This window comes from Diospyros lotus, chromosome 3 (assembly GCF_014633365.1).
Source record: "Diospyros lotus cultivar Yz01 chromosome 3, ASM1463336v1, whole genome shotgun sequence".
In the NCBI taxonomy this organism is placed as follows: Eukaryota; Viridiplantae; Streptophyta; class Magnoliopsida; order Ericales; family Ebenaceae; genus Diospyros; species Diospyros lotus.
This window is the reverse complement of record NC_068340.1, coordinates 29,966,006-29,990,083: the sequence shown is the minus strand read 5'-3', so window position 1 is coordinate 29,990,083 and position 24,078 is coordinate 29,966,006. Positions and strand designations below refer to the sequence as shown.

The window sequence follows — 24,078 nt, the reverse complement described above, 5'->3', positions numbered from 1 at the left end:
GGCCCAATGGTAAGAAGATATCGCGGCCTCCTTTGGCTAGAGTTGAACATACAAATATTTGCGTACTTAATGTAGTGAGTCTGATAGTGGTTGTTGTGGTTATCTTAGGATAGCAAAAAATACAGACAACAAAACAAGGGGGATTTGAAATCAAAAGAAATTAAACAGTAAACATTTTGCATGCATAAAGTTAAAGATATTCACTGTCCTTAATAATAGAGAATCATGTTTAACTAAAACAAGAAGTCATAAAAGTTCGTATATAGTTTCATCATCCTATGCTATAGAGGCTTACATAACAGCTAGCTAGGCAGGCTTCCAAGACGAGATGGCAAAGAGGGCTCGACCTCTCCATCCATATATCATCCACTTGTCGGCCTTGTCGATAAAAAAGTCCTTGTGGTACGATGATTTGATCTTAGCTCTCACTTCTTTAAGAATCTCCTGATTCAAAGGAAGCTGCTTGAACCCTGCTCTGAGTGTCCGGATCTCCCATTGCCTGTATGTCTCTGGCCTTTCAACTCTATCTAACCCTTCACATGCTATGATATTCAAAATGGCCTTCCCCAACATTTCCCTCTCAAGCATGATTCTATCCTGATTATGACGCGGCACATTAGCATCCGACATATCAAACCATGAAGAGAAATAGAAGAGAGACTCGCGGAACCGTGATACAAAAAATGGGGAATTATAGGTGCCATTAACTACTCCATGTATGAAAATATCTGGATTAATCCTCCTGATTAAGTTTAAAACTGCATCCCTTGGACTATGCTCCGTAACTGTGTCATCAAGTAAGTTTTGAAACTGGTACAAACTGTTAACAACAAGCACCTCCTCGTTCTGAATCCTGAGATCCTCAACACTAAGAGTTTCCCATTTTTGTCCGAAGCCATTGTAATCAAATGGAACCTTCAACTTCTCACAATAAGTTGCTAAACGCCGTCCTGTTTCCTTAACCTTTGCATATGGTCGGAGACCAATTTGGGGAAGGTCTATTGCTGTTATGCGAAGCTTGGGAGGTCCACCAGGTCTTTCACATAAACGCCGAATAAGCGGGGGCCATTGGAGGCCAAGAGAAATGCCAAAATGAATAATGTGAACACAAGTGGCTTTCTCAGCCAGTTCCATGATCATTTGGGTTGCAACGAAATAAGAAATCCCCACGAACGGGAATGCTGAAACGCACAATTTATGAGCTTTCCAAACGTCAGCTTCCATTAAGCTCTGGACAGAAAAGGGTTTACATTCTGGGGTCCTAGAACTGGTCAAGCGTGCCTCGAGACCATTAGCAAAGTAATGAGCCAACCTCTGGGATGCATCACCCAGTGGAGATGAAAGCAACCTTATACGCTTCAGTAGTTTAGTTGCTGTCATCAGATCATTGTCTGCCACAGATTGCATGCACTGTATCAGTAGTCGCCTCATATCAAGTGCTTCCTTTTTCGCAATTCCTTTCTTGTAGTAGGTTCTTTCTTCATCATCAGAAGTGTGTAATGCAGACTCGCCAAAGGACAATACCTTATCAAACATCTCGCGTAAAACAGACTCCTCAACATCTACTGCCGACTTCTTGTTACTTCTCCCTTCTTCGATGGCACTCTCCTCTCGGTCAAGACTTTTTCTTCCCCTCAATAAACTACCATGCCAGTCCCCTTCATCCTTTTCCAGCTTGCCTGTCGTTTGCCAAACCTTTTCCTTTGCTATAGCTGATGCTAATCTGTTGTTCTCAAAATTAAAAGTTCCGCCATTTTCACTAGGTATAATGTTCCTCGGATTCTTTATCCCCCCCCAATTCACAAGAGACTTCACGGGTTCAATAACTCTATGACAAGGGAATCTTATAGAGGAAAATGAAAATGATGGTGAGTTAGTCAATAATGAATGGTCGACAGAAGGATTGTGCACAAGTGGAGATATACTTGCACCAAATTTAACCAAGTTGTCAGCATCAGGAGAGCTGCCACCGTAACTGCTGCTACATTGGGCGCTAGTTGTTTCCTCACGGGGCATCACCAGATTGGGCACGGAAGGATATCTTTCATTTAGTATATCATAAAAGTATTTCTCAGCGGCATGAAGAGTGGAGTCCTCAAACATGGAGGCCATGTCTTCCATGTCATCTTCCATTAATACCTGGTCTATGTACTTGAGAACAGAGTCACAGAAATCATATTTTTCTGCAGAATCTCCACAAGAGCTCACAGGCAAATCCGTGGAGTGAATTGCAGGGGCTGGATCATCTGAAATGGGGAGAACATTCGAGTATTCATATTGTCGGTTCACATCTTCAAGTTGAAATCCTGTAATGGAATTAGGATCTGAATAGGCTGAAACAGACTCTTGTTTTGACTCACATCCGTCCGTGGAACCAGAAAATGACCAGTGATGCAAATCCACGGACACCTTCCTGGTACAGAAATTTGACGGAAATCGAACTTCAGGAACTAAACCTGTGGTCTGCAGATGTTCAAAACTGACAGCTTGTATAATCTAAATTAAAACACCTAACCAAGAGAAAGAACTACGACAAAGGTAACTATAAAAGAGAAACTGCTATCACCAGATAAGAAAGCTAGTGAACCCTAGAAATTGAAAGGAATTCTAACAGAAACAGCATTCACCGAAACAGAGTCAAATGAAAGATAATATGAATAAAATAAGAAATCCTCGCCCAGATAAAAATTAGATAAAGCTTGATGCATATATTAAAATCCCAGGAAAAAAAAAAAAAAAAAAGAAGCTGAAGAATCTTTACGTGATGCGTATCCCAATTTCACCGTTCCCAAAGACGAGAGATCAATTAGAAGCACAGCAAAAAACACAAGAATCTGTATGGGATATTCACCCCGATTTGGGAATAAAGCAGAACCCGTACCTCGCATGAGACACAACTCAATAAAGATCTCTGTAACAAGGAATGGTCCGTTGGCTACTTTCTCCCTCCCTCCCTCCAGTGGCCGTGGGAACAGAACCCGCCAGCCAATTAAAAGGCTGTATATATTTATTATTTAAGAACCCCAACTTATTGTTTAAGTTCGAATCATCTCATCTCGCCTTTTTTGTTGATGTGTAATCCTGGTTCTGTGCTAGTTAGATAGTTGAATAAATCTTTAGTCTTATCTACTTATTAGTTTTTCTGATTGAATTCAGTTAATTTGTAAGTTCTAGTCTTAAGCTATTTAGTTAGTAGTGGCATGAAAGTAGGAGTCTCTGCCTATTATAAATAGGCTAGCTGCAATCAGCTTTCTGTGCGGAAGTTTTCTCTGTTCTCTTCTTCTAGATTAATAGAAGGCTATCTTTTAGATTATATTCCTCTCCTTCTCTTGTTCCCTATACTTCTTCCTTTAGTTTAATTTAAAATAAACTACAACAGTGGTATCAGAGCCAAGTTGATGAACGGCTCAACTCAGATTTCTATTCCCATTTTGACTGGGAAAAACTACCACCGATGGAGTGTTCAGATGAGAGTGCTTTTTGACTACCACGAACTGCTAAGTGTGGTAGAGGCTGGAGTTTCGGCAATTGCTGAAACAGCAACTGAAGCACAGTGAAATGCTCATCGCGAACAGAAGAAGAAGGACAAGAAGGCACTGTATCTCATTCATCAAGGGGTGAATGATGAGGTCTTTGAGAAGATTGAAGCTGCAACAACGTCAAAGAAAGCTTGAGATACCCTGATGACGTCATTTAAAGGTGAGGATAAAGTTAAGAAGGTGAGACTCCAAACACTAAGACGTCAATATGAACTCTTACAAATGGAATCTTCTGAAAGTGTTTCTGATTATGTAAGTCGAGTTCTTGCTTTGACAAATCAAATGAAAATTTATGGGGAGGAATATACAGAGCAGTTAAAAGTTGAAAAAATTTTGCGGACACTAACACCCAGATTTGAGCATATAGTGGTGGCGATAGAAGAAGCTCATAATTTGTCCGAGATGACAACTAATGCGCTATCAGGTACGTTGCAAGCCCATGAGCAACGTATGAATGAGAAGCAAATTGAAAAGCCTATTGAGCAGGCCTTTCAAAGTCAAGTCTCCACCAAAGCGGAACGAAGCAGTGACACCAATTTAGGACAAGGTAGTTTGTGTGGTAAAGGACGAGGACGTGGGGGTCACAACAACAACAGAGGCCGCGGAAGTCAGAACAATTTTCAAGGAAATGACAAGAAGGAGAGATCAGATAACCACCATCAACGCAACTCGAACTCCAGAAGCCGAGGTCGAGGACGTGGTAAAGAGAGGTATGACAAGTCTAATGTTGAATGCTACTCATGTCATAGATTTGGACATTATGCGAGTGAGTGCAGATACAAAAAAGATGATCAAAGGGCTCAGTATGTACAAGGAAGTGAAGATGATGAGAGTCATGCCCTCTTGATGGTTACAGCAGCTGATGAAGCACCAAGCTATCACACCTGGTTTCTTGACACCGGATGTACAAATCATATGTGTGGCAAGAAAGAGTTGTTTACTGACCTTGATGAATCAGTAAAATCCAAGGTCAAATTTGTCGATGACAGCACAATTCCAGTAATGGGGAAAGGGAAGATTCTCATAAATTTGAAGAATGGATATCATAAATACATCTCTGATGTTTTTTATGTGTCGGGCATGAAAAGTAACCTGCTAAGTATTGGTCAGCTGCTGGAAAAAGGGTATGACATGAGTATCCGGAACAAACAACTCTCCATTCTTGATAAGAGAGGTACACTCATTCTTAAGGCTCCTCTGACCATGAATAGAATGTTTCGAGTTGATATTTCTAGTGGTAGTTATACCTGCCTTAATGCTATAATAAATGATGAATCTTGGTTGTGGCATCTTCGTTTTGGGCATTTAAATTTTCGTAGTTTAAGGTTGCTTGCTCAGAAAAATATGGTGACTGGTTTGCCAAGCATTAAACATCATGATCAGTTATGTGAAGCCTGTACTCTTGGAAAGCAAAGTAGGATGCCCTTTGCTGAAAGAAATCAGCGTGCAGTACAACCACTTGAGCTCATTCACTCCGATGTATGTGGCCCGATGAACACACTAACTATTGGAAACAATAGGTATTTTCTCACTTTTATTGATGATTATAGCAGAAAAATCTGGGTTTATTTTCTGCAAAGGAAATCCGATGTTTTTGGATATTTTAAGAAATTCAAGGCTCATGTCGAAAAGGAAAGCGGTCATTTTATTAAGATTTTGCGAACTGATGGTGGGGGTGAATATGTATCTGCTGAATTTAACAAGTTTTGTGAAGAACAGGGAATCAAGCATGAAGTCACATTTCCTTACACTCCACAGCACAATGGAGTTGCCGAACGAAAGAACAGAACGATAATGAATATGACAATGAGCATGTTAAAGGCCAAAGGTATGCCTAATTCTTTTTGGGCTGAAGCTATATCGTGTTCTGTTTATTTATTAAATAGGTCTCCAATAAGGAGTGTCCAGGATATTACTCCTGCAGAAGCATGGAGTGGTTACAAGCCAAGTGTAAAACACCTAAAGGTGTTTGGATCAGTTGTTTATGCTTATGTTCCAGCACAAACAAGGACAAAGCTTGATGATCGAGGGGTGAAAACCATCTTTATTGGCTACAAGCGTGGTGGCTACAAGCTATATAATCCAGTAACAAAGAAGGTGATTTTAAGCAGGGATGTGAGGTTTGCCGAAGATGAGATATGGAAATGGGATGAAGAAATACATGATGATTCAAGAAGACACCTCATTACTGACCTTGAAGAGGTCTCTGAAGTTGCTGCTCCCATCAGAAATTTTGAGGCTTCACCAATCTCTGCCCAAGAAAGATCTGCTCCTTTGGAAACAGAAAGACCAAGGAGACAATGGCAGCCATCAATTACCTTGCGTGATTTTGAGGTAATTTCTGACAATGCTATTGATGATGATGGAAATTTTGTGCATTTCGCAATGTTCGCAGATTGTGAACCAATGACTTTTGAGGAAGCAAATCGAGAATACAAGTGGGTGAAGGCTATGACTGAAGAAATAAACGCAATAGAAAGAAATGACACATGGGAGCTTACTGATATTCCACAAGGTCACAATGCCATTGATGTGAAGTGGGTTTTCAAGACAAAGAGAAAGTCAGATGGCAAGTTAGAAAAGCATAAGGCAAGATTGGTGGCGAAGGGATATGAGCAACTTCCGGGTTATGACTATCAAGAGGTATTCTCTCCTGTTGCTCGAATTGAAACTATTAGATTGATTATTGCTTTGGCTGCACAGAATCATTGGAAGGTTCACCAAATGGATGTGAAGTCGGCATTTTTAAATGGTCCATTGGAAGAAGAAGTCTATGTCAAGCAACCTCCAGGATTTGTGAAGAAGGGAAAGGAAGATAAAGTTTATAGACTGAAGAAAGCTTTGTATGGCCTGAAACAAGCACCGAGAGCATGGAACAAGTGCATTGATTATTTCTTCAGTAAAACAGGTTTTGGAAAATGCCCCTCTGAGCACTCTTTATATGTTAAAGTTAATAATTCTGGTGATATATTATTGCTGTGTCTTTATGTTGATGATTTAGTCTTTACAAGCAATAATCCCATAATGATTTCAGATTTAAGAGATCTATGTTGGATGAATTTGAAATGACAGACCTTGGTCTAATGTCATATTATCTTGGAATAGAAGTAGTTCAGAGAAAAGATGGGATTTTTATTTCCCAAAAGAAGTATGCTATTGATCTCTTAAAGAAGTTTCATATGTTTGAATGCAATCCTGTGAGAACCCCTGTGGAAGTTGGAACGAAAGTATCAAAGAATGATGACGGGGCTCCTATTGATTCAACTTATTTTAAGCAAATTGTTGGCAGCCTTCGATATTTGACATGCACAAGACCTGATATCTCTTATGGAGTTGGTTTGATTAGTAGGTTTATGGAATCTCCTCAACAATCTCATATGCAAGTTGCCAAGAGAATTATGCGGTACCTAAAAGGTACTTATGATCATGGTCTGTTTTATGCTTCAACTAACCAGTGTACTCTTGTAGGATACTCAGACAGTGACTGGGGAGGAGATTTAGATGACCATAAAAGCACATCTGGTTACTGTTTTAATCTCGGAAATACAGCTTGCTCATGGTCCTCTAAGAAGCATTCAATTGTTGCACTTTCAACCTGTGAAGCAGAGTATGTAGCGGCAACATCAAGTGCATGTCAAGCAATCTGGTTGCGTTATTTAATGGGTCATATTTATATTCCACAGAGAGAGTCTACGAAGATTTTTATTGATAATGTTTCTACAATTAATCTGGCTAAGAATCCTGTTATACATGGAAGAAGCAAGCATATAGACATACGCTATCATTTTTTGAGAGATCAGGTTGTCAAAAGTGAGATAAAATTGGAGTACTGCAAGTCTGAAGATCAAGTGGCTGACATCCTCACCAAGCCACTGAAGTATGAAGCTTTCATCAAGTTGAAGCAGAAGATGGGAATGACTACTTTGTCGAATCAGGATTAAGGGAGGATGTTGATGTGTAATCTTGATTCTGTGCTAGTTAGGTAGTTGAATAAATCTTTAGTCTTATCTACTTATTAGTTTTTCTGATTGAATTCAGTTAATTTGTAAGTTCTAGTCTTAAGCTATTTAGTTAGTAGTGGCATGAAAGTAGGAGTCTCTGCCTATTATAAATAGGCTAGCTGCAATCAGCTTTCTGTGCGGAAGTTTTCTCTATTCTCTTCTTCCAGATTAATAGAAGGCTATCTTTTAGATTATATTCCTCTCCTTCTCTTGTTCCCTATACTTCTTCCTTTAGTTTAATTTAAAATAAACTACAACATTTTTCACCATTGACACGTTATCGTACATGTCGCCGCGTCTACAATTATTGTTTGATTTTATTTTTGTAATTAACGATCAATTTATCATAAACGTCTCTTTAATTTTAGTCTTTTAGTTCTTTAATTTTAAAATTTATTTAATTTTTTTGACCCAAACACTCCTTAAATTTTCATTTGTTTTCAAATTAATTTTTAAATTTTCTCAAAAATAACATAATCCTTAAACCGTAAGCTTAGATTTGTTGTCTTATTCCTTATTCCACCAATAAAAATAAATCATATAAGCAAATTAATATATATTACTAAATAATAATTATCCCAAATTAACGATGAAAAACTTAACATTCTTCTTCCGAAATTCATAATGTAATTAACAGAAAAAAAACTTATATCTTCATTTGAAAGTATTTTGTATGAAAAAAACTTATTTTGTCTGGAAGGAAGAGATAGGTTTTGTTTCTATTAATTACAAAACGGATTTTGAAAAAAAAAATGTTACGTTTTTTGTCGTAAATTAGAAATAATCATTATTTAATAATGTGTATTAATTTGATAATTTAACTTATTTTTATTGGTAGAATAGTCGAGGGACTAACAAATGTGGGCTCTTAAACCCTACCTTTAAATCTCATGTTCTTATTTAAATTAAATTAAATTAAAACTATTCTTAATATTTATTTAATTGAGTTAAATTAAGTTGAATTCAATATAAAATATTAAAAAAATAAATCAATCATCATTTTTCGTTCATGGAAACCATCCATCAACTATGTATTCTATTGCATCCTAATTGATATTTTGAATTTTATTTTTTATTCTGTGTTAAATTTAACTAAATTAAATAAATGTTAAGAATAATTTTAATTTAATTAACTTTATTTTTTATGTAAGGGTTGTTATGACTATTTTAGAAAAGTTCACGGCTGATTTGATAAAAAAATAAAATTTTAAAGCCGTTTAAACAAACAACTCAAAATTCAGACGTTAGTAATAAGAGATGTGTAGTGGATAATATTAAAAGTTTAGAAACTATTTGAATGAATTTTAAAATTTAAAAAAGTCCCAAAATTTAAGAAATGTAGAATTAATGTACTAATTATTATTATTATTATTATTATTATTATTATTATTTATTACATCATAGACAAAATTTTATTTAAAAAATTAAAAAAGCTCAAAATCCCAAAATAATTTTTTGGTCTAAAAGTGTGAATTTTTCCGTAAACACTAATGTGCAAAGTAAATAATTTTGATATTCAAAAATTCCTCCTAATATTTTAAAAAAGGAATAAATAATTATTTATAAAGAAAATTACTCCATACCCCATTATAAGTAAACATACATTTATTACTGAAAAAGTACGCGTTTGATACTAGTTTCAATACAGTTTTTATCTTCTCCAATATCTTACTTAAGTATTGGAGTGTTTATAGGAAAACATTTTCGTGCCCTCTGACTATTCTTTTTTGCAGACATTTATTAATGAAAAAGTATGCCTTTGATATTGATTTCAATATAATTTTTATCATCTCCAATGTCTGACTTAATTATTGGAATGTTTGCAGGAGAACCTTTCCGTGCTCTCTGACTGTTTCTTTTTTTGCAAATTCAGACAATTTGATGATGACATTTTCAATCAAATAAATTTATTATTGTATTTTAACAACAATAATTGACGTCTTGTGTAGAAACATCTAAAACATTAATGAATTTTATGGCTCTCACACAATTTCATTTCAAGATGTAGGAAGCAAAATCAAATCAATTGAAAAAGACCAAATTACACGAAATTTTGTCTTTTTCAAATACTAGCATGACCTAGTTTTTTATGCCAAATCCAACAATCTTCATTAGTTGTAGATAAACATCTTACATTATTTGCTAAGAGATTATCTAAATAAACTATATATATTTTTTCATGTCTTTGACCAACAAATATAATATTAGACTCATGTTTAATTACGCATTTAGATGATTCAAATATAACAATATATCCTAATCACATAGTTGACTCATGCTAAGTAAGTTATGATTCAATCCATCAACAAATAGCGCATTTTCAATAATAGTGGAATAAGCATTCCTATTTTTTCAACACCAATTATTTTACATTTGGCGTTATTCCCAAAGTTACAAAACCTCCATCATTTGGTTTGAGTTTAAGGAAATTGTTCAAATTTCTGATCATATGTCTTGAGCATGCGCTATCGAAGAACCACTTTGCACTCCATTGAGACTTTGATTTTTCCTACAAACATTTCTAGCACTTGTTTCTAGTACCTAAACTTCCTTGGGTTTAGCTTGATTAGCAAATTCTGGAAGAATATTTTTAGGCACCCATACTTTGTTAACTAATTTTCTTTTATATGGGCATGAGTAGGCTTTATGTCATTCTTCATAACAAGAAAAATATGTACCAAAGAATAATGATTTTTCTTTGGAATTTTGTCAAAATGTATTCTTATAGATCTTTTGATTAGGATTATAAAAATTATTTTTTTTTTATTTTATGATCTTTATTTTGCTTATTTTTGACAAAATTAATTTTTTCTTTTACTTGGTTTTTCAAACTTTCATTTTCTTTTTTGAGACTTTCATTTTCTTTTTCAAGACTTTCATTTTTTAATATAAGAGAGACACTTTCTATTTTAAAGTTTTTGATTTTTATTTTCATAACATCATTTTCTTTTCTTAAAGAAGTCATTTTATTTTTTAAAGTGAAATTTTTTGTAGAAACTTTTTCGAATTTATCAAAAACATTATAAAATGCATCAAGGAGTTGTTCTTATATTAAATCTAAAGAAGAAGAGTTTGGTTTTACTTCATCCTCAAGAGCCATGAGAATCACATTTGCAATCTCATCTTGAGACTCATCATTTTGCTCACTTTCTTCACTGTCAAGCCATGCCGCCACCATTGCCTTCTTCTTTGATTTCTTGAGCAATGGACATTTTGGCTTAATATGACTAGGTTTCTTACACTCATAGCAAATAATTGACTCTTTCTTTTGAGACTCCTCTATCTTCTTTTAAGGCTTCTTTTTTAGGATTTTCATCTTCATTAACATGTTGTATCTTTTTGTGATGAGGGCAAGCTCGTCATCCTCACCACTGTAATCCCTTTCATCTTCATCTTCGATGGACTTCAACGCAATAGTTCCTTTCTTCTTGATGTTGTTGCCTCTTCCTCCTCTTCTTTGAGCTCCATCTCATAGGTAATAAGAGATCCCATTAGCTCATCAAGGACAAGAGTCTTAAGATTCTTTGACTCTTAAATGACAGTGACTTTAGGCTTTTATTCTTTTGGTAATTACTTTAAGATCTTTTTAACAATTTCATAGTTAAGATAAGTTTTGCCAAAAAATTTAAGATTATTAATAATATCAATAAATCTAGTAAACATTTTGGAAATAAACTCATCAGATTTCATCTTAAAAAGGTCATAACTATAAACAAGCATGCCAATCCTAGTTTCCTTAACTTGATCAGTCTCCTCATGTGTTACTTGTAACATATCTCATATTTGCTTAGTTGTGTCACAACCTGAGATTCTATTAAATTCAGTGGGTGAAAGTACACAATATAAAAGATTCATAACTTTAGCATTGCTTTGTACCTTCTTAGTATCATCTTCATTATATTATTCCTTAGGTTTTGGAACTACTTCCCCTTCTTCTATTATGGTAGACATTTCTATACCTTAAGTTATAGATTTCCATGCGTTATAATCATTAGCTTGAATATAAATTTTCATTCTAACTTTCCAATAATATAGTTTATGCCACGAAATAAATGAGGTCTATTTGTGGACTAATATTCGGCTGTACCGTTACTAATAGTGGTTGACATAGTTAAATATAGAAGATAAAGATCACAAGGAAGAGTAATAGATAATTAGAGTAGATTATATACCTACTCTGATACCAATTATTGCCCAGAAAAATACACAAGAAAATGGTGAATTGGGTTTTCAAAAATTAATAATTTTAGCTTTTTTGAAAACTTTTAAATTTGTGATCTTAATATGTGATAATTGCAGTGGAATTGATAACAATAAAATCACATAACCACAAGGAATAAAAGAAATTTATAAAGGTTCGACTCTAAAAACCTAATCCTCTCTCTCAAGACTTATCTTGAAGCTCTTAAAACTTAGCTTGAGATTCCATTAGAGAGAATCAATACTAGTTTTTAATTGGAGTTAAACTAACATATAATCTCTTGCCTAAGCAAGAACCACTATTACACTACTAGCAAAAACAATCTCTTCACATAACAAGTGAGTAAAAATAACAAATTTACAATTAGAGACAATTACAAACAAGTCACCAACGGTTAAGAATTCCACCAGGTAGTACACTTCCAACACTTTAAACATTCTCACTCTTGTTTGAATGCTTTATCAAGTTTATTCTATCTTGAACCTCCATACTTGCCATATATATATATATATATTTCAAACAAACTAGCAATTAAAAAAAAGGTTAATATGAATTTTTAAATTCAAAAATTGTTTAAACTTTCTTAAACAATAAGGAAATATATCTAAAAGCAAGTCAATTTTAATTCAAAATAAATTTACTTTTTGCATGATAAATCAAGATTTGAAAATTCATATATAAGCTTTTGAAATATAAAAGATTAAAACAAGAAAACATGTCTAAAACAATTCACCTTTAATTCAAAATAAATTTATTTTTTACATGAGAAAGAAATACATTTATCAAGATATAAAAATTCAAATATAAACTTTTGAAACATAAAGGATTAAAATAAGGAAATGTGTCTAAAAGCAATTCACTTTTAATTCAAAATAAATTTACTTTTTGCATGAGTAAAAAATATATTTATATCATAAAAATATTTTTGTTATTATCAAAATCTTATTTACTTACCCTTGAGCTTAACACACACATATATATATAATCATAGGCTGGACCCATATTAATTAAAATTAATAAATGAATAGATGGGTTAAAGGGCTTATAAGCCCAAAAATATAATCAGCGAGTCGTAAAGGGTGTGGGTTGGCGGTAGAGAGTCACATACTAGACTTACTAGAGGAAAGAAAAAAAGTAGAAGACGATGGTTAGTGTTGTGGAGAGTTGTGAAGGGTGTGGGATGGTGACTTCAAGTCGAGGTGAGAGGGATGAAAATCGAAGAATACGAAACAAAAATTGAAGATATAAGACAAAAAATGAAGAAAAGTTGAAGAAGACAAAAGCAGAGGCAAACAACAAGTTTATCTATCGCAAATCAAATCGAAAACTGACTATAATTTGGAGAATGGAGACACAAAGAGGGCAAAGTTCTTAGGATCGCGAGTCTCAACCCTTGAGGTTCAGGACACAGCGGGCTCGGACAACAGGCTGAGTCTTGGAGCAATGAGTAGTAGTCTACTGCACGCAAATAGCACCAGCCAGCCAACTAGGCCATCTGAGGCCCCAGTTCACATGTCAAACAATTGTCAGCCCACAGAGTGAACCTACTGAGTTAAGCTTATCACAGGCCCAACACCAGTAGGCCCAGTACCCAACTCGTGAATATCAGTAGCCAAAAGACCAGCAACACAAATTAGCATTCCCTTAATCTGGCTTTCCTTTAATTGTTTTTTAATTCCATAATTATGTATTTCTCTTTATTATAGCATTCATGTAGATGCATTCTATTAGCATTCATGCATTCTGCATTTATGTACAAAGCAACAAGAGGGCCAACCACTATATAAGGCTTGACTTGGCTTTCTTTTGGAAGGGAATGAAATACTCAAAATTTGCCCAAGTGTCTTCACACTTTTTGATTCTCCCCTTCTATCCTAAGATAGTTAGGCGTTAATCACTCTTACGGGAACTAGGGCATCCATCATTGATGCTCTACTTTAGAGGTTACCTACCCTCACTTTCAGAGCTCTAGTGCTTGGAAGACGTACTCAAAAGTTTTTTCTATTTGACTCTCATCCAATAATAGTAGGAGGACAAATGCACAGGGACCACATTGAGAACCTGAAAAACATGGCCAACACCATGGAAGAATGGTTCTCATGGGTGGAATAGACTCTCTAGAATCTAACCATCCTAATGCAGCAGCAATAGCAGTCACCAAGGCATGGAAACAGTCGTTCGTCATCCCACAAGTGACAATCTTCTACCTTAGCCAGCCAGAGATCTAATTCTGGCTTTGATAGTGAATCTGACGTGGATGAGCGAGGCAGTAACTAGAATCCCACATGTACCACTGGCATAATATTCAAGCTGCGCTTATAGTTTTCGAAATTCACTGGTGAAGATCCCATGTCTTACTTAACTTGGCCAATTTATTTTTCAAGACGCAAGATATGAGCAACAATGAGAATGTGGAGTATGCCACATATTTCCTTGAGGGCGAGGCTAATCATTGGTGGCGGTGGCTCTCACGCACATATGAGAATCAAGGGAGATTCATTCTTTGGAAAGATTTTGAGCAGGAGGTATGGACAAGTTTTGGGCCCACAGGTTATATAGACTATGATGAAGTCCTATCGAAGATGGGACAAACCAAGTCCTTGAGGGACTACCAACCGAAATTTGAACAGGTGGCCATGGAGGCTAGCGACTGGCCAGAGAAGGCATTTATTGGGGGCCTAAATCCAAACATCACTATAGAGGTAAAGTTGCACAGACCCACCAGGATGTGCAAGGCAACGACGTACAAAGGGCCTACCTTGGTCGGATCCAGTTCAGGGGCGCAAAAGGCAAGGCCACCGCCTGTGCCACAAGCCACAAGTAATAAGTGCATTCCACCAGGGGTCCACAAGCTATCGTGGGCCGAGATGCAAAATAGGAGGGAGCAAGGCCTCTATTTCAATTGTAACGAAAAGTTCACCCTATGACACAAGTGCAAGGTGGCCCAATCCTTCTTGATCTAGGTAGAAGACCCACTCGAGGAAGAGAAAAGCGAAGAGGCAAAGCCTAACATGCCTTTCAACTTGACTGTAACAAGCAACGAAGTGGAGGTTGAAGATCTACCAAAGGTGTCTCTGCATGCACTGGCAGGATCCGTAGGTGTAACACCCAGTAATCCTAGTGTTATGAGAATGAGAAAGGAAGTAAGAAAACTTCCAAAAATGTCATTGAGAAGGTGTTAGATCCTTGAGAATATTGGTGTCCTATGAGATGGGCATTTTGGTAATTTGGATAGTGAAGTCCAATAAAGGGTATTTTGGTAAATTGAAAATAATTCCTATGAGGAATTAGGTGAGTAAGTGAATTAAATCTCAATTTTGTATTTATGTGGAGATATGGGATTAATAATTCATGAAAGAGTATTTTGGTAATTTGGAGTAATTCCATAAAGGAATTTAATTATGGAAAATAGGAAAAATTGTGGATATTAAATTATTTGAGAAAATAATTATGTTTTCCCTAAATTGGTGAATAAATGTGAAAATGCCACATGAATGGATGAGATGAGAACTTGAGAGCCAAGTATGGGTTTAAAATGTGACATTTGACAAAGTCTTGTTCAAGTATAAATGGGGTGATTTAATTAAATGTAAAAGGAAATAATTTTGGTCTTTCAAGCATTTAATGAGAAGCATAATAGTGTTGGATTAAAAGAAAATCCAAAAAGAAAAGTAAATGGTCACCATTAATGCTTGAAATTATGGTGAATTAAATAAATCTAAAGGAAAATGGGAAAATGGTCTCTCATTAATGCTTTGAAAATATAAGATTTATTTAAAGGAGAAATAAATGATTTATGTCATTCATTCTTAATGTGTGAAAATTGTCTGCATTTAGTAAATGTTGAGAAATTAATAAATCCAATGATTGGGATTAATCTTTTAGTGAGATTGTGATCCAATGGTGGTGGATGGAAGCTTGTGGTTGGCATGGATTGCCAACTTCTTAAGAGTGTGTTTTCTATTAAGGGTGAAGATTAAATCTTTCAAATTGGATGGATGAGATTAAAGCCTCCAAAGCACATGGATTGTACTTGTTATGGAATGCTAGGATTTCCTCTCCAAAAGAGAAAAGAATGGATGGTGGAGATGAAGTCTTGCATTTAAAATATCAAGACTAGGAAATTAATCCAAAAAAAAAAGAAAGGAAATGGAAGAAGTATATAAGGGGAAAGAGAGCATTTGTCTCAAATTTTGTCATTTGAAAGAAAGAAAGTAAGAAAAGAGCGAAGCTTTCTAATGAGAGGAAAAGAGAAGAAAAGGGAAGAGAATGAAGAAAGAAAATGAAGAGTGCTAAGGTAAGGGTTTTTCCTTAATCTAGTAATCTTTTATTTCTCTTAAATGGTAGCTAAGTCTCCTTAAAAAATTTTCTTTAAGGGTCTCTTGAGGAGAAGAGATGGTATTGAAGCTAGGAGGTTCTTGGAGCTTCAAATAATGAAAAGAGGTAAGGAATGGCCCCATGGGAGGGTGGCCTTGCAATGTATTGTAAATATGGTTCATAAATGTATATGTTGCATTTGACATGTTCTATTGTGTACATGAGACCTATGGCCATAGGGTAGTTTGGGAATATGGTTGAAATGGTGGGTTGATACCACTAATCTTGGTGGGTTGTGAGGGCAAAGAGACCTAGCCACACTTGCATGCATTTGTCATCATATAATCTTGTTATGTTCATATTTATTTTGCATTGCACCCTTATTGAGCTTAATAGCTCATGAAGTTTTTACCCTCAAATATAGGTTGTGAAAGCATGGGAAAAATCAAGACAAAGTGGAATGACTTGTGGAAGCATGAAAATAAAGATTCAAGTGTACTGAATGGTTTAGGGAAGCCTATGTTATTGTGTTAATTTATGTAATGTAATGTATTTGGTTGGTAATGGCTTGTTTAAGCCTAAGTCTATGGGTGTATTTTTTTTGGGGGGGGAGTGTTTGATTGTATTTTAAAATGAGATATTGGCTTATGGCATGTTGAAGTCTAAGTTGTGGTGAAAGTCTCATTTTTTGTGTGTGTTGTGGGAAGCACCAAATTAAGTAAAATAATATGAATTTTGTTGTGAAAATGAGGCTTTTGGGAGGTGAAAAATGGATATTTTTTATGCATTTATGAGGGGTGAGATTTTTGGAAATTATGGGTTTAAAAGCTCAAAAGAAAAAAAAAAAAAAGTTGCAGCAGGTGGTAGCAACCCCCCGCGCGGGCGGCAGCGGGCGGGCGCTCGAGCAAGCGCGTGGCCAGCGCGCGCGGTGCTCGGCCAGCCTGAGCGGCCAGTGCACCGCGGGGCCCCAGGCTCGCCAGCAGGCCTCGCCGACCAATTTTTTTCAAAAATTTGGAATTTTAGGGGGATTTTGGGACATTCTTAATTGATTTTAGACCTCGGAAGAATTTTCAAAATAAAAGGATTTTTCGGGCATTTTTGGAGATAAATGCCGAATTTTGAAAAATGAAAATTTTTGAGTTTCTCCTCCAAAATTGGTAATCAATCAATGTATGGATTGAAATGGTGGATTTTTTTAGAGCCCGATGAAATTCTTGGATGGAAAAAAAGAATTAAATATAAATGAGAAAATGACAATTGGGCATCTTAAGGAGATTTTCTTTTTAGCCAAGTGCGGTGTGGTTAAGCCTAATTCTGCCAGTGAATCCTGTGGTTGAGGGAAGAGAAGGACGGGCCTAGTTCTAACCTAGGGTGTTTCGTCTTGAAACATGGTCCGCCCTTCACCTAAGGCCGGGTAGGTGGACAATTCGGGTAATTGTTCATGAGTAGCACCCGTAAGTGAGAACGGGGCATCACAGTAAGGCCATAGACTATAAAGGTGACAGCGATGCTCAAGGGCAAAGTTATTAGCATGCTAATCGATAATGGGTCAACCCACAATTTCATTAGCGCCAAAGTTGCCCACAGGTTGCAGATTTCGACTACCAGCATCGAGTCGTTTGAAATATGTGTTGTCAGCGAGGAATGCCTTACATGCACACAACAGTGCAAGGCTGTAAGTATGAAAATCTAGCACATTTCAATTACTGTTGATCTATATGTCAAACCATTAGCTAGGATAGACATAGTACTAGGTGTGTAGTGATTAGCCCAACTAGGCAAGGTTATTTTTTATTATAAGCAGTTGACCATGGAGTTCACCTTAGCGGGCCAACAAGTTCGCTTGGCTATGCAATCAAGTACCACCCGGGCAATCGAAGTGAATGTCATATAGAAATTGATCCGGGCAGGCAGCGAGTGTTATGCCATTCAGATAATATCTCAACCATGGGGACTCGACAACTCTCAAGCTATGACTGAGATGGAGCTATACGCGCAATCCTAGAGAAGTTTCCCACAGTGGTGCAACAATCAATTGATTAAATTATCAGGCTTTGATCATTTGCAGAGTCAATAGATTAAAGCATTAATTCCTTTACAAGTTAGGAAGCCATGATAATTCTCATATATCATGAGAAGCCCCATCAGGATGCTTGAGAATTTAGTGCATTTAATAAGCAGTTTCTATGGGAAAAGCATGCGAAACTTGTTTGAATTCCGTTCGTGCTGTTTCTAGACTTTTAGTTCAAAACTAGACAAAAAAATAAAAAGAAAGAAAAGTAATCAGAGTTGCCCAGCAAAGTTGCCACTAGGTTTCAGTTGGTTTAGTGAAACTGAATAAACTGAATTAAAACAAAAAATCAAACCTAGTCGACTGAATTGCTCCATAGACCGAATAGACCAAATAGGCTGAAATATAATTTAGTTTGATCGGTTTGCCAAAAAAAAAAAAAAATGACCTTTTAAGATGACAATCGATGATGAACAAGTTGCAAAGAAGAGGGATGAAGAACGAAAGAAGGCGAAAAAGATGACGATCAGCGATGGGCAAGTCACAGACTAGATGGACAAAGGAGAACATAGTCGACTAGTCGCAAGGGGTGTGGATTGGTAGCGGAGAGTTAGAAACTACTCACCAGAGGGATGAAGAAGGGTAGAAGACGACGATCAGCGTCATGGAGAGTCGTGAGAGGTGTGGGATGGTGATGACGAGTTGAGATGAGAGGGACGAAAATCGAAGAAGATGAAACAAAAACTAAATATAGAAGATGAAAAATGAAAGAGTCGAAGAACACGTAGGCAGAGGCAAACAATGAGTTTGTCTATAGCAAATCGGATCGGAAACTGATAGCAATTTGGAGAATGGAAAGTGGAGACTCGGAGATGGCAAAGGGCCAAAGGCAAAGAGGGAGAGGAAGGGCAGCTGGGGAGGGAAGTGCTTTGCTTCTCTAATTCTCTCTAATCAAATTATAAAAAAATGAGCATTTTATGAGTGAGTGAGTTAATTTAGTAAAAAATGATGTCCTTTTTTTAATAATTTGGTTGGTTCGATTATTTTAATTTTTTAAATAAAAACATTTAACTGAACCAAATTAACTCAAATACTCAAAAAACCTAACTAAACTAAACTGTTCCACAAATTGAATCAAACTGAACTGCCATTTTCGATTAGTTCGGTTCAATTAATTCGAATTTTTTGAATTTTTGCCCACATCTAGCTGTAGATACATGCCAAAGAGCTTTTGCAAAACTTGAATTGGAAAAGAGATAGATAAGTGGACTTTTATGAAATACATACGCACACAAACACAAACATAAACATAAAGAAGAAGAAGAAGAAGGAAAACAAAAAGAAGAAGAAGGCATTGACGCCCCCAGAGCATGACACAAGTGGTAAAGCTTCCAAGTTTCCTTGGGAGTGGCGGGGGATCAATTCTTAGTAGAGATAGAAATACCTCAATTTAATGGGGGTTGACCGTATGTCCGCTTAGAAGTATATAAACTTATGACCACATTCAATTTATTCAGAAACCAAATCAGGGGGGAAGGCTGGTTTCCTCTAGAACTAGGTGGGCGAAGTTTGGACACCTAAATCATAAAAAAACAGAAAAGAAAAAAAAAAAAGGAGGCATTAACCCTAGGGTTAGCCCATGGTAAGAAGATATGGCGGCCTCCTTTGGCCAGAGTTGAACATACAAATATTTGCGTGCTTAATGTAGTGAGTCTGATAGTGGTTATCTTAGGATAGCAAAAAATACAATCAGCAAAACAAGGGGGATTTGAAATCAAAAGAAATTAAACAGTAAACATTCTGCATGCATAACGTTAAAGATATTCACTGTCCTTAATAATAGAGAATCATGTTTAACTAAAACAAGAAGTCATAAAAGTTCGTATATAGTTTCATTGTCCTATGCTATAGAGGCATACATAACAGCTAGCTAGGCAAGCTTCCAAGACGAGATGGCAAAGAGGGCTCGACCTCTCCATCCACACATCATCCACTTATCGGCCTTGTCGATAAAAAAGTCCTTGTGGTACGATGATTTGATCTTAGCTCTTACTTCCTTAAGAATCTCCTGATTCAAAGGAACCTGCTTGAACCCTGCCCTGAGTGTCCGAATCTCCCATTGCCTGTATGTCTCTGGCCTTTCAACTCTATCTAACCCTTCACATGCTATGATATTCAAAATGGCCTTCCCATATATTTCCCTCTCAAGCATGATTCTATCATGATTATGACGCGGCACATTAGCATCCGTCATATCAAACCAAGAAGAGAAATGGAAGAGACACTCACGGAACCGTGATACAAAAAATGGGGAATTATAGGTGCCATTAACTACTCCATGTATGAAAATATCTGGATTAATCCTCCTGATTAAGTTTAAAACTGCATCCCTTGGACTACGCTCCATAACTGTGTCATCAAGTAAGTTATGAAACTGGTACAAACTGTTAACAACAAGCACCTCCTCGTTCTGAATCCTGAGATCCTCAACACTAACAGTTTCCCATTTTTGTCCGAAGCCATTGTACTCAAATGGAACCTTCAACTTCTCACAATAAGTTGCTAAACGCCGTCCTGTCTCCTTAACCCTTGCATCTGGTCGGAATCCAATTTGGGGAAGGTCTATTGCCGTTATGCGAAGCTTGGGAGGTCCACCAGGTCTTTCAGATAAACGCCGAATAAGCGGGGGCCATTGGAGGCCATGAAGAATACCAAGATTGATAATGTGAAGACAAGTAGCTTTCTCAGCCAGTTCCATGATCATTTGGGTTGCAACGAAGTAAGAAATCCCCATGAAAGGGAATGCTGAAACGCACAATTTATGAGCTTTCCAAACGTCAGCTTCCACTAAGCTCAGGAAAGAAAAGGGTTTATATTCTGAGGTCCTAGAACTGGTCAACCGTGCCTCGAGACCATTAGCAAAGTAATGAGCCAACCTCTGGGATGCATCACCCAGTGGAGATGAAAGCAACCTTATACGCTTCAGTAGTTCAGTTGCTGTCATCAGATCATTGTCTGCCACAGATTGCATGCACTGTATCAGTAGTCGCCTCATATCAAGTGCTTCCTTTTTCGCAATTCCTTTCTTGTAGTAGGTTCTTTCTTTATCATATATTTTTGCTTGCTCATATTCTTGCCCCTTTTTGCCTGCCTCGGTTGGCAGGTCATCATCAGAAGTGTGTAATGCAGACTCGCCAAAGGACAATACCTTATCAAACATCTCGTGTAAAACAGACTCCTCAACATCTACTGTCGACTTCTTGTTACTTCTCCCTTCTTCTAAGCAACTCTCCTCTCGGTCAAGACTTTTTCTTCCCCTCAATAAACTACCCTGACAGTCCCCTTCATCCTTTTCCAGCTTGCCTGTCGTTTGCCAAACCTTTTCCTTTGCTGTAGTTGATGCTAATCTGTTGTTCTCAAAATTAAAAGTTCCGCCATTTTCACTAGGTATAATGTTCCTCGGATTCTCGATCCCCCCCCAATTCACAAGAGACTTCACGGGTTCAATAACTCTATGACAAGGGAATCTTATAGAGGAAAATGATGGTGAGTCAGTCAATAATGAATGGTCGACAGAAGGATTGTGCACAAGTGGAGATATACTTGCACCAAATTTAACCAAGTTGTCAGCATCAGGAGAGCTGCCACCGTAACTGCTGCTACATTGGGTGCTAGTTGTTTCCTCACGAGGCATCACCAGATTGGGCAAGGAAGGATATCTTTCATTAAGTATATCATAGAAGCATTTCTCAGCAGCATGAAGAGTGGAGTCCTCAAACATGGAGGCCTTGTCTTCCATGTCATCTTCCATTAATACCTGGTCTATGTACTTGAGAACAGAGTCACAGAAATCATATTTTTCTGCAGAATCTCCACTACAGCTCACAGACAAATCCGTGGAGTGAATTGCAGGGGCTGGACCATCTGAAATGGGGAGAACATTCGAGTATTCATATTGTCGGTTCACATCTTCAAGTTGAAATCCTGTAATCGAATTAGGATCTGAATAGGCTGAAACAGACTCCTGTTTTGACTCACATCCGTCCGTGGAACCAGAAAATGACCAGTGATGCAAATCCATGGACACCTTCCTGGTACAGAAATTTGACGGAAATCCAACTTCAAGAACTAAACCTGTGGTCTGCTGATGTTCAAAACTGACAGCTTGTATAAGCTAAATTAAAACACCAAACCAAAGAGAAAGAACTACGACAAAGGTAACTATAAAAGAGATTAAAAGAGAAACTGCTATGACCAGATAAGAAAGCTAGAGAACCATAGAAATTGAAAGCAATTCTAACAGAAACAGCATTCACCGAAACAGAATCAATAGAAAGATAATATGAAAAAAATATGAAATCCTCGCCCAGATATAAATTAGATGAAGCTTAATGCATATATTAAAATCTGAGAAACAACGCGAGGAACAGAAGACGAAGATAAATGGAGAAATTAATTTGAAGAACAAAGAAGCTGAAGAATCTTTACGTGATTCGTATCCCCATATCACCGTTCCCAAAGACGAGAGATCAATTAGAAGCACAGCAAAACTCAAGAATCTGTATGGGATATTCACCCCGATTTGGGAATATAAAATCAAAACAAGAATAAAGCAGAACCCGTACCTTGCATGAGACAGAACTCAGTAAAGATCTTTGTAACAAGGATGCCCAGTGGCAGTGATTAAAAAAAGGGGGGATGAACCATATATGAGCTAAAAGCAGTCAACCCTAATAGTCAAGTTGAAGGAATTGGCCTAGTCCAAATGAAGGAGACTTATCTGAAACGATGATGTAGACCTGGCGTTATAGTTTATGACCGGGAAACTTCCTCCGACTCGACATGAATAACCCAACCCATTCTTCTTCAAAGGAATGGTACCGTTGGCTTCTTCCTCCCTCCCTCCAGATTGGGAAGTGGGAACAGAAGTTACAGAACCCACCCGCCAATTGACTGTTTAAGTTGGAATCATCTCATCTCGCCTTTTTTTACTATTAACATGTTATCGTACAGGTAGCCGCGTCTACAATTATTATTTTATTTTATTTTCATAACTAACGAATCAATTTATTGTAAACGTCTCTTTAATTTTAGTCTTTTAGTTCTTTAATTTTAAAATTTATTTAATTTTTTGACCCAACACTCCTTAATTTTTAAATTTTCTCAAACCCTACCCTAAATCTCATGCTAGAAATGAAGTTATTTAAATTATTCTTAATATTTATTTAATTGAATTAAATTAATTTGAATTCAATAGAAAATATTAAAAAAAAAAGATCAGTCATCATATTTGGTTCATGGAAACCAACCATCAACTATGTATTCTATTACACCATAATCCATATTTTGAATTTTATTTTTTATTTTGTGTTAAATTTTAACTTAATTAAATAAATGTTAAGAAAAAAAATTATTTTTGCAATTTTATATTTAAGCAGGTAAGGACCTGCCTTATGGTTGTTGGGTGGGGCTTTGAGTTGTCATTTCAAGGTGGAAGTTGAACTTGGGAACCCAAATGAAATGATCAAAGATAAAGGGGAAAGAGACTCGTTGAAAAAGAGAAGATGCAGTTATCGAATGGAGCCCACCAATTCAAAGGTTATATTGTGTTTTTAAATAATAATTATAAAAAACAAACCGAGTATAAATAAAAATAAATTAAAGAATCATTAATTAACCCCAATTTATCTTATCTTTTGTGTATATATAGATTTTAATATTTTATAAAGTTTGTCATTTAGAAGAAGTTGTATTATTTCATTACACTAATGGAATACTTGTGTAAATCTTATATCTTTCTGTAAAATGGCATATTTTATTAATTATACATATATACAATACTCATAATATTATTAATACATTTAAAGGATTTATTTTTAATTTTTATTTTCACAACAGGGTCAATAGTCAACGGCAACTTGGTACACCCATCATCCATCCCCATTGAAATTTAATTCTGCCACCCTACTATAGAATTTTTAAATTAATTTTAAAAATATATTTATGTAA

The 24,078-nt window shown here is 36.3% G+C and overlaps 2 protein-coding genes across 8 annotated transcripts in view; both read right to left on the bottom strand.

Annotated features, from left to right (window-relative positions):
• Nucleotides 1–24,078, bottom strand: part of LOC127796598 (scarecrow-like protein 14) — a 165,522-nt gene that overhangs the window by 118,131 nt on the left and 23,313 nt on the right. Inside the window, exons 1-2 of one of the 6 annotated variants that reach the window (XR_008022037.1) lie at nucleotides 2,882–3,135; nucleotides 2,270–2,413 (exon numbers count right to left, since the gene is read on the bottom strand). The exons of 1 other annotated variant lie outside the window; for it this stretch is intronic. The gene's annotated coding sequence lies outside the window, so the exon portion shown is untranslated. Of the gene's footprint in view, nucleotides 1–2,269; nucleotides 2,464–2,761; nucleotides 3,136–24,078 lie in introns of those variants that run through there. 4 more of the 6 variants (XR_008022035.1, XR_008022036.1, XM_052328822.1 and 1 more) reach the window with 4 other exon arrangements.
• On the bottom strand, nucleotides 182–23,017 carry LOC127796603 (scarecrow-like protein 33). 2 transcript variants are annotated; one of them, XM_052328840.1, is made up of 3 exons: nucleotides 22,558–23,017; nucleotides 21,278–22,160; nucleotides 182–1,524 (listed from the first exon to the last, which is right to left on the bottom strand). In XM_052328840.1, exons 1-3 carry the CDS (start codon nucleotides 22,572–22,574, stop codon nucleotides 307–309), a joined length of 2,118 nt encoding a protein of 705 aa, XP_052184800.1. In that variant the 5' UTR covers nucleotides 22,575–23,017; the 3' UTR covers nucleotides 182–306. The 2 variants fall into 2 exon arrangements, with proteins under 2 accessions (XP_052184800.1, XP_052184798.1); XM_052328838.1 differs by lacking the exon at nucleotides 182–1,524 and having other exon boundaries at nucleotides 19,903–22,160.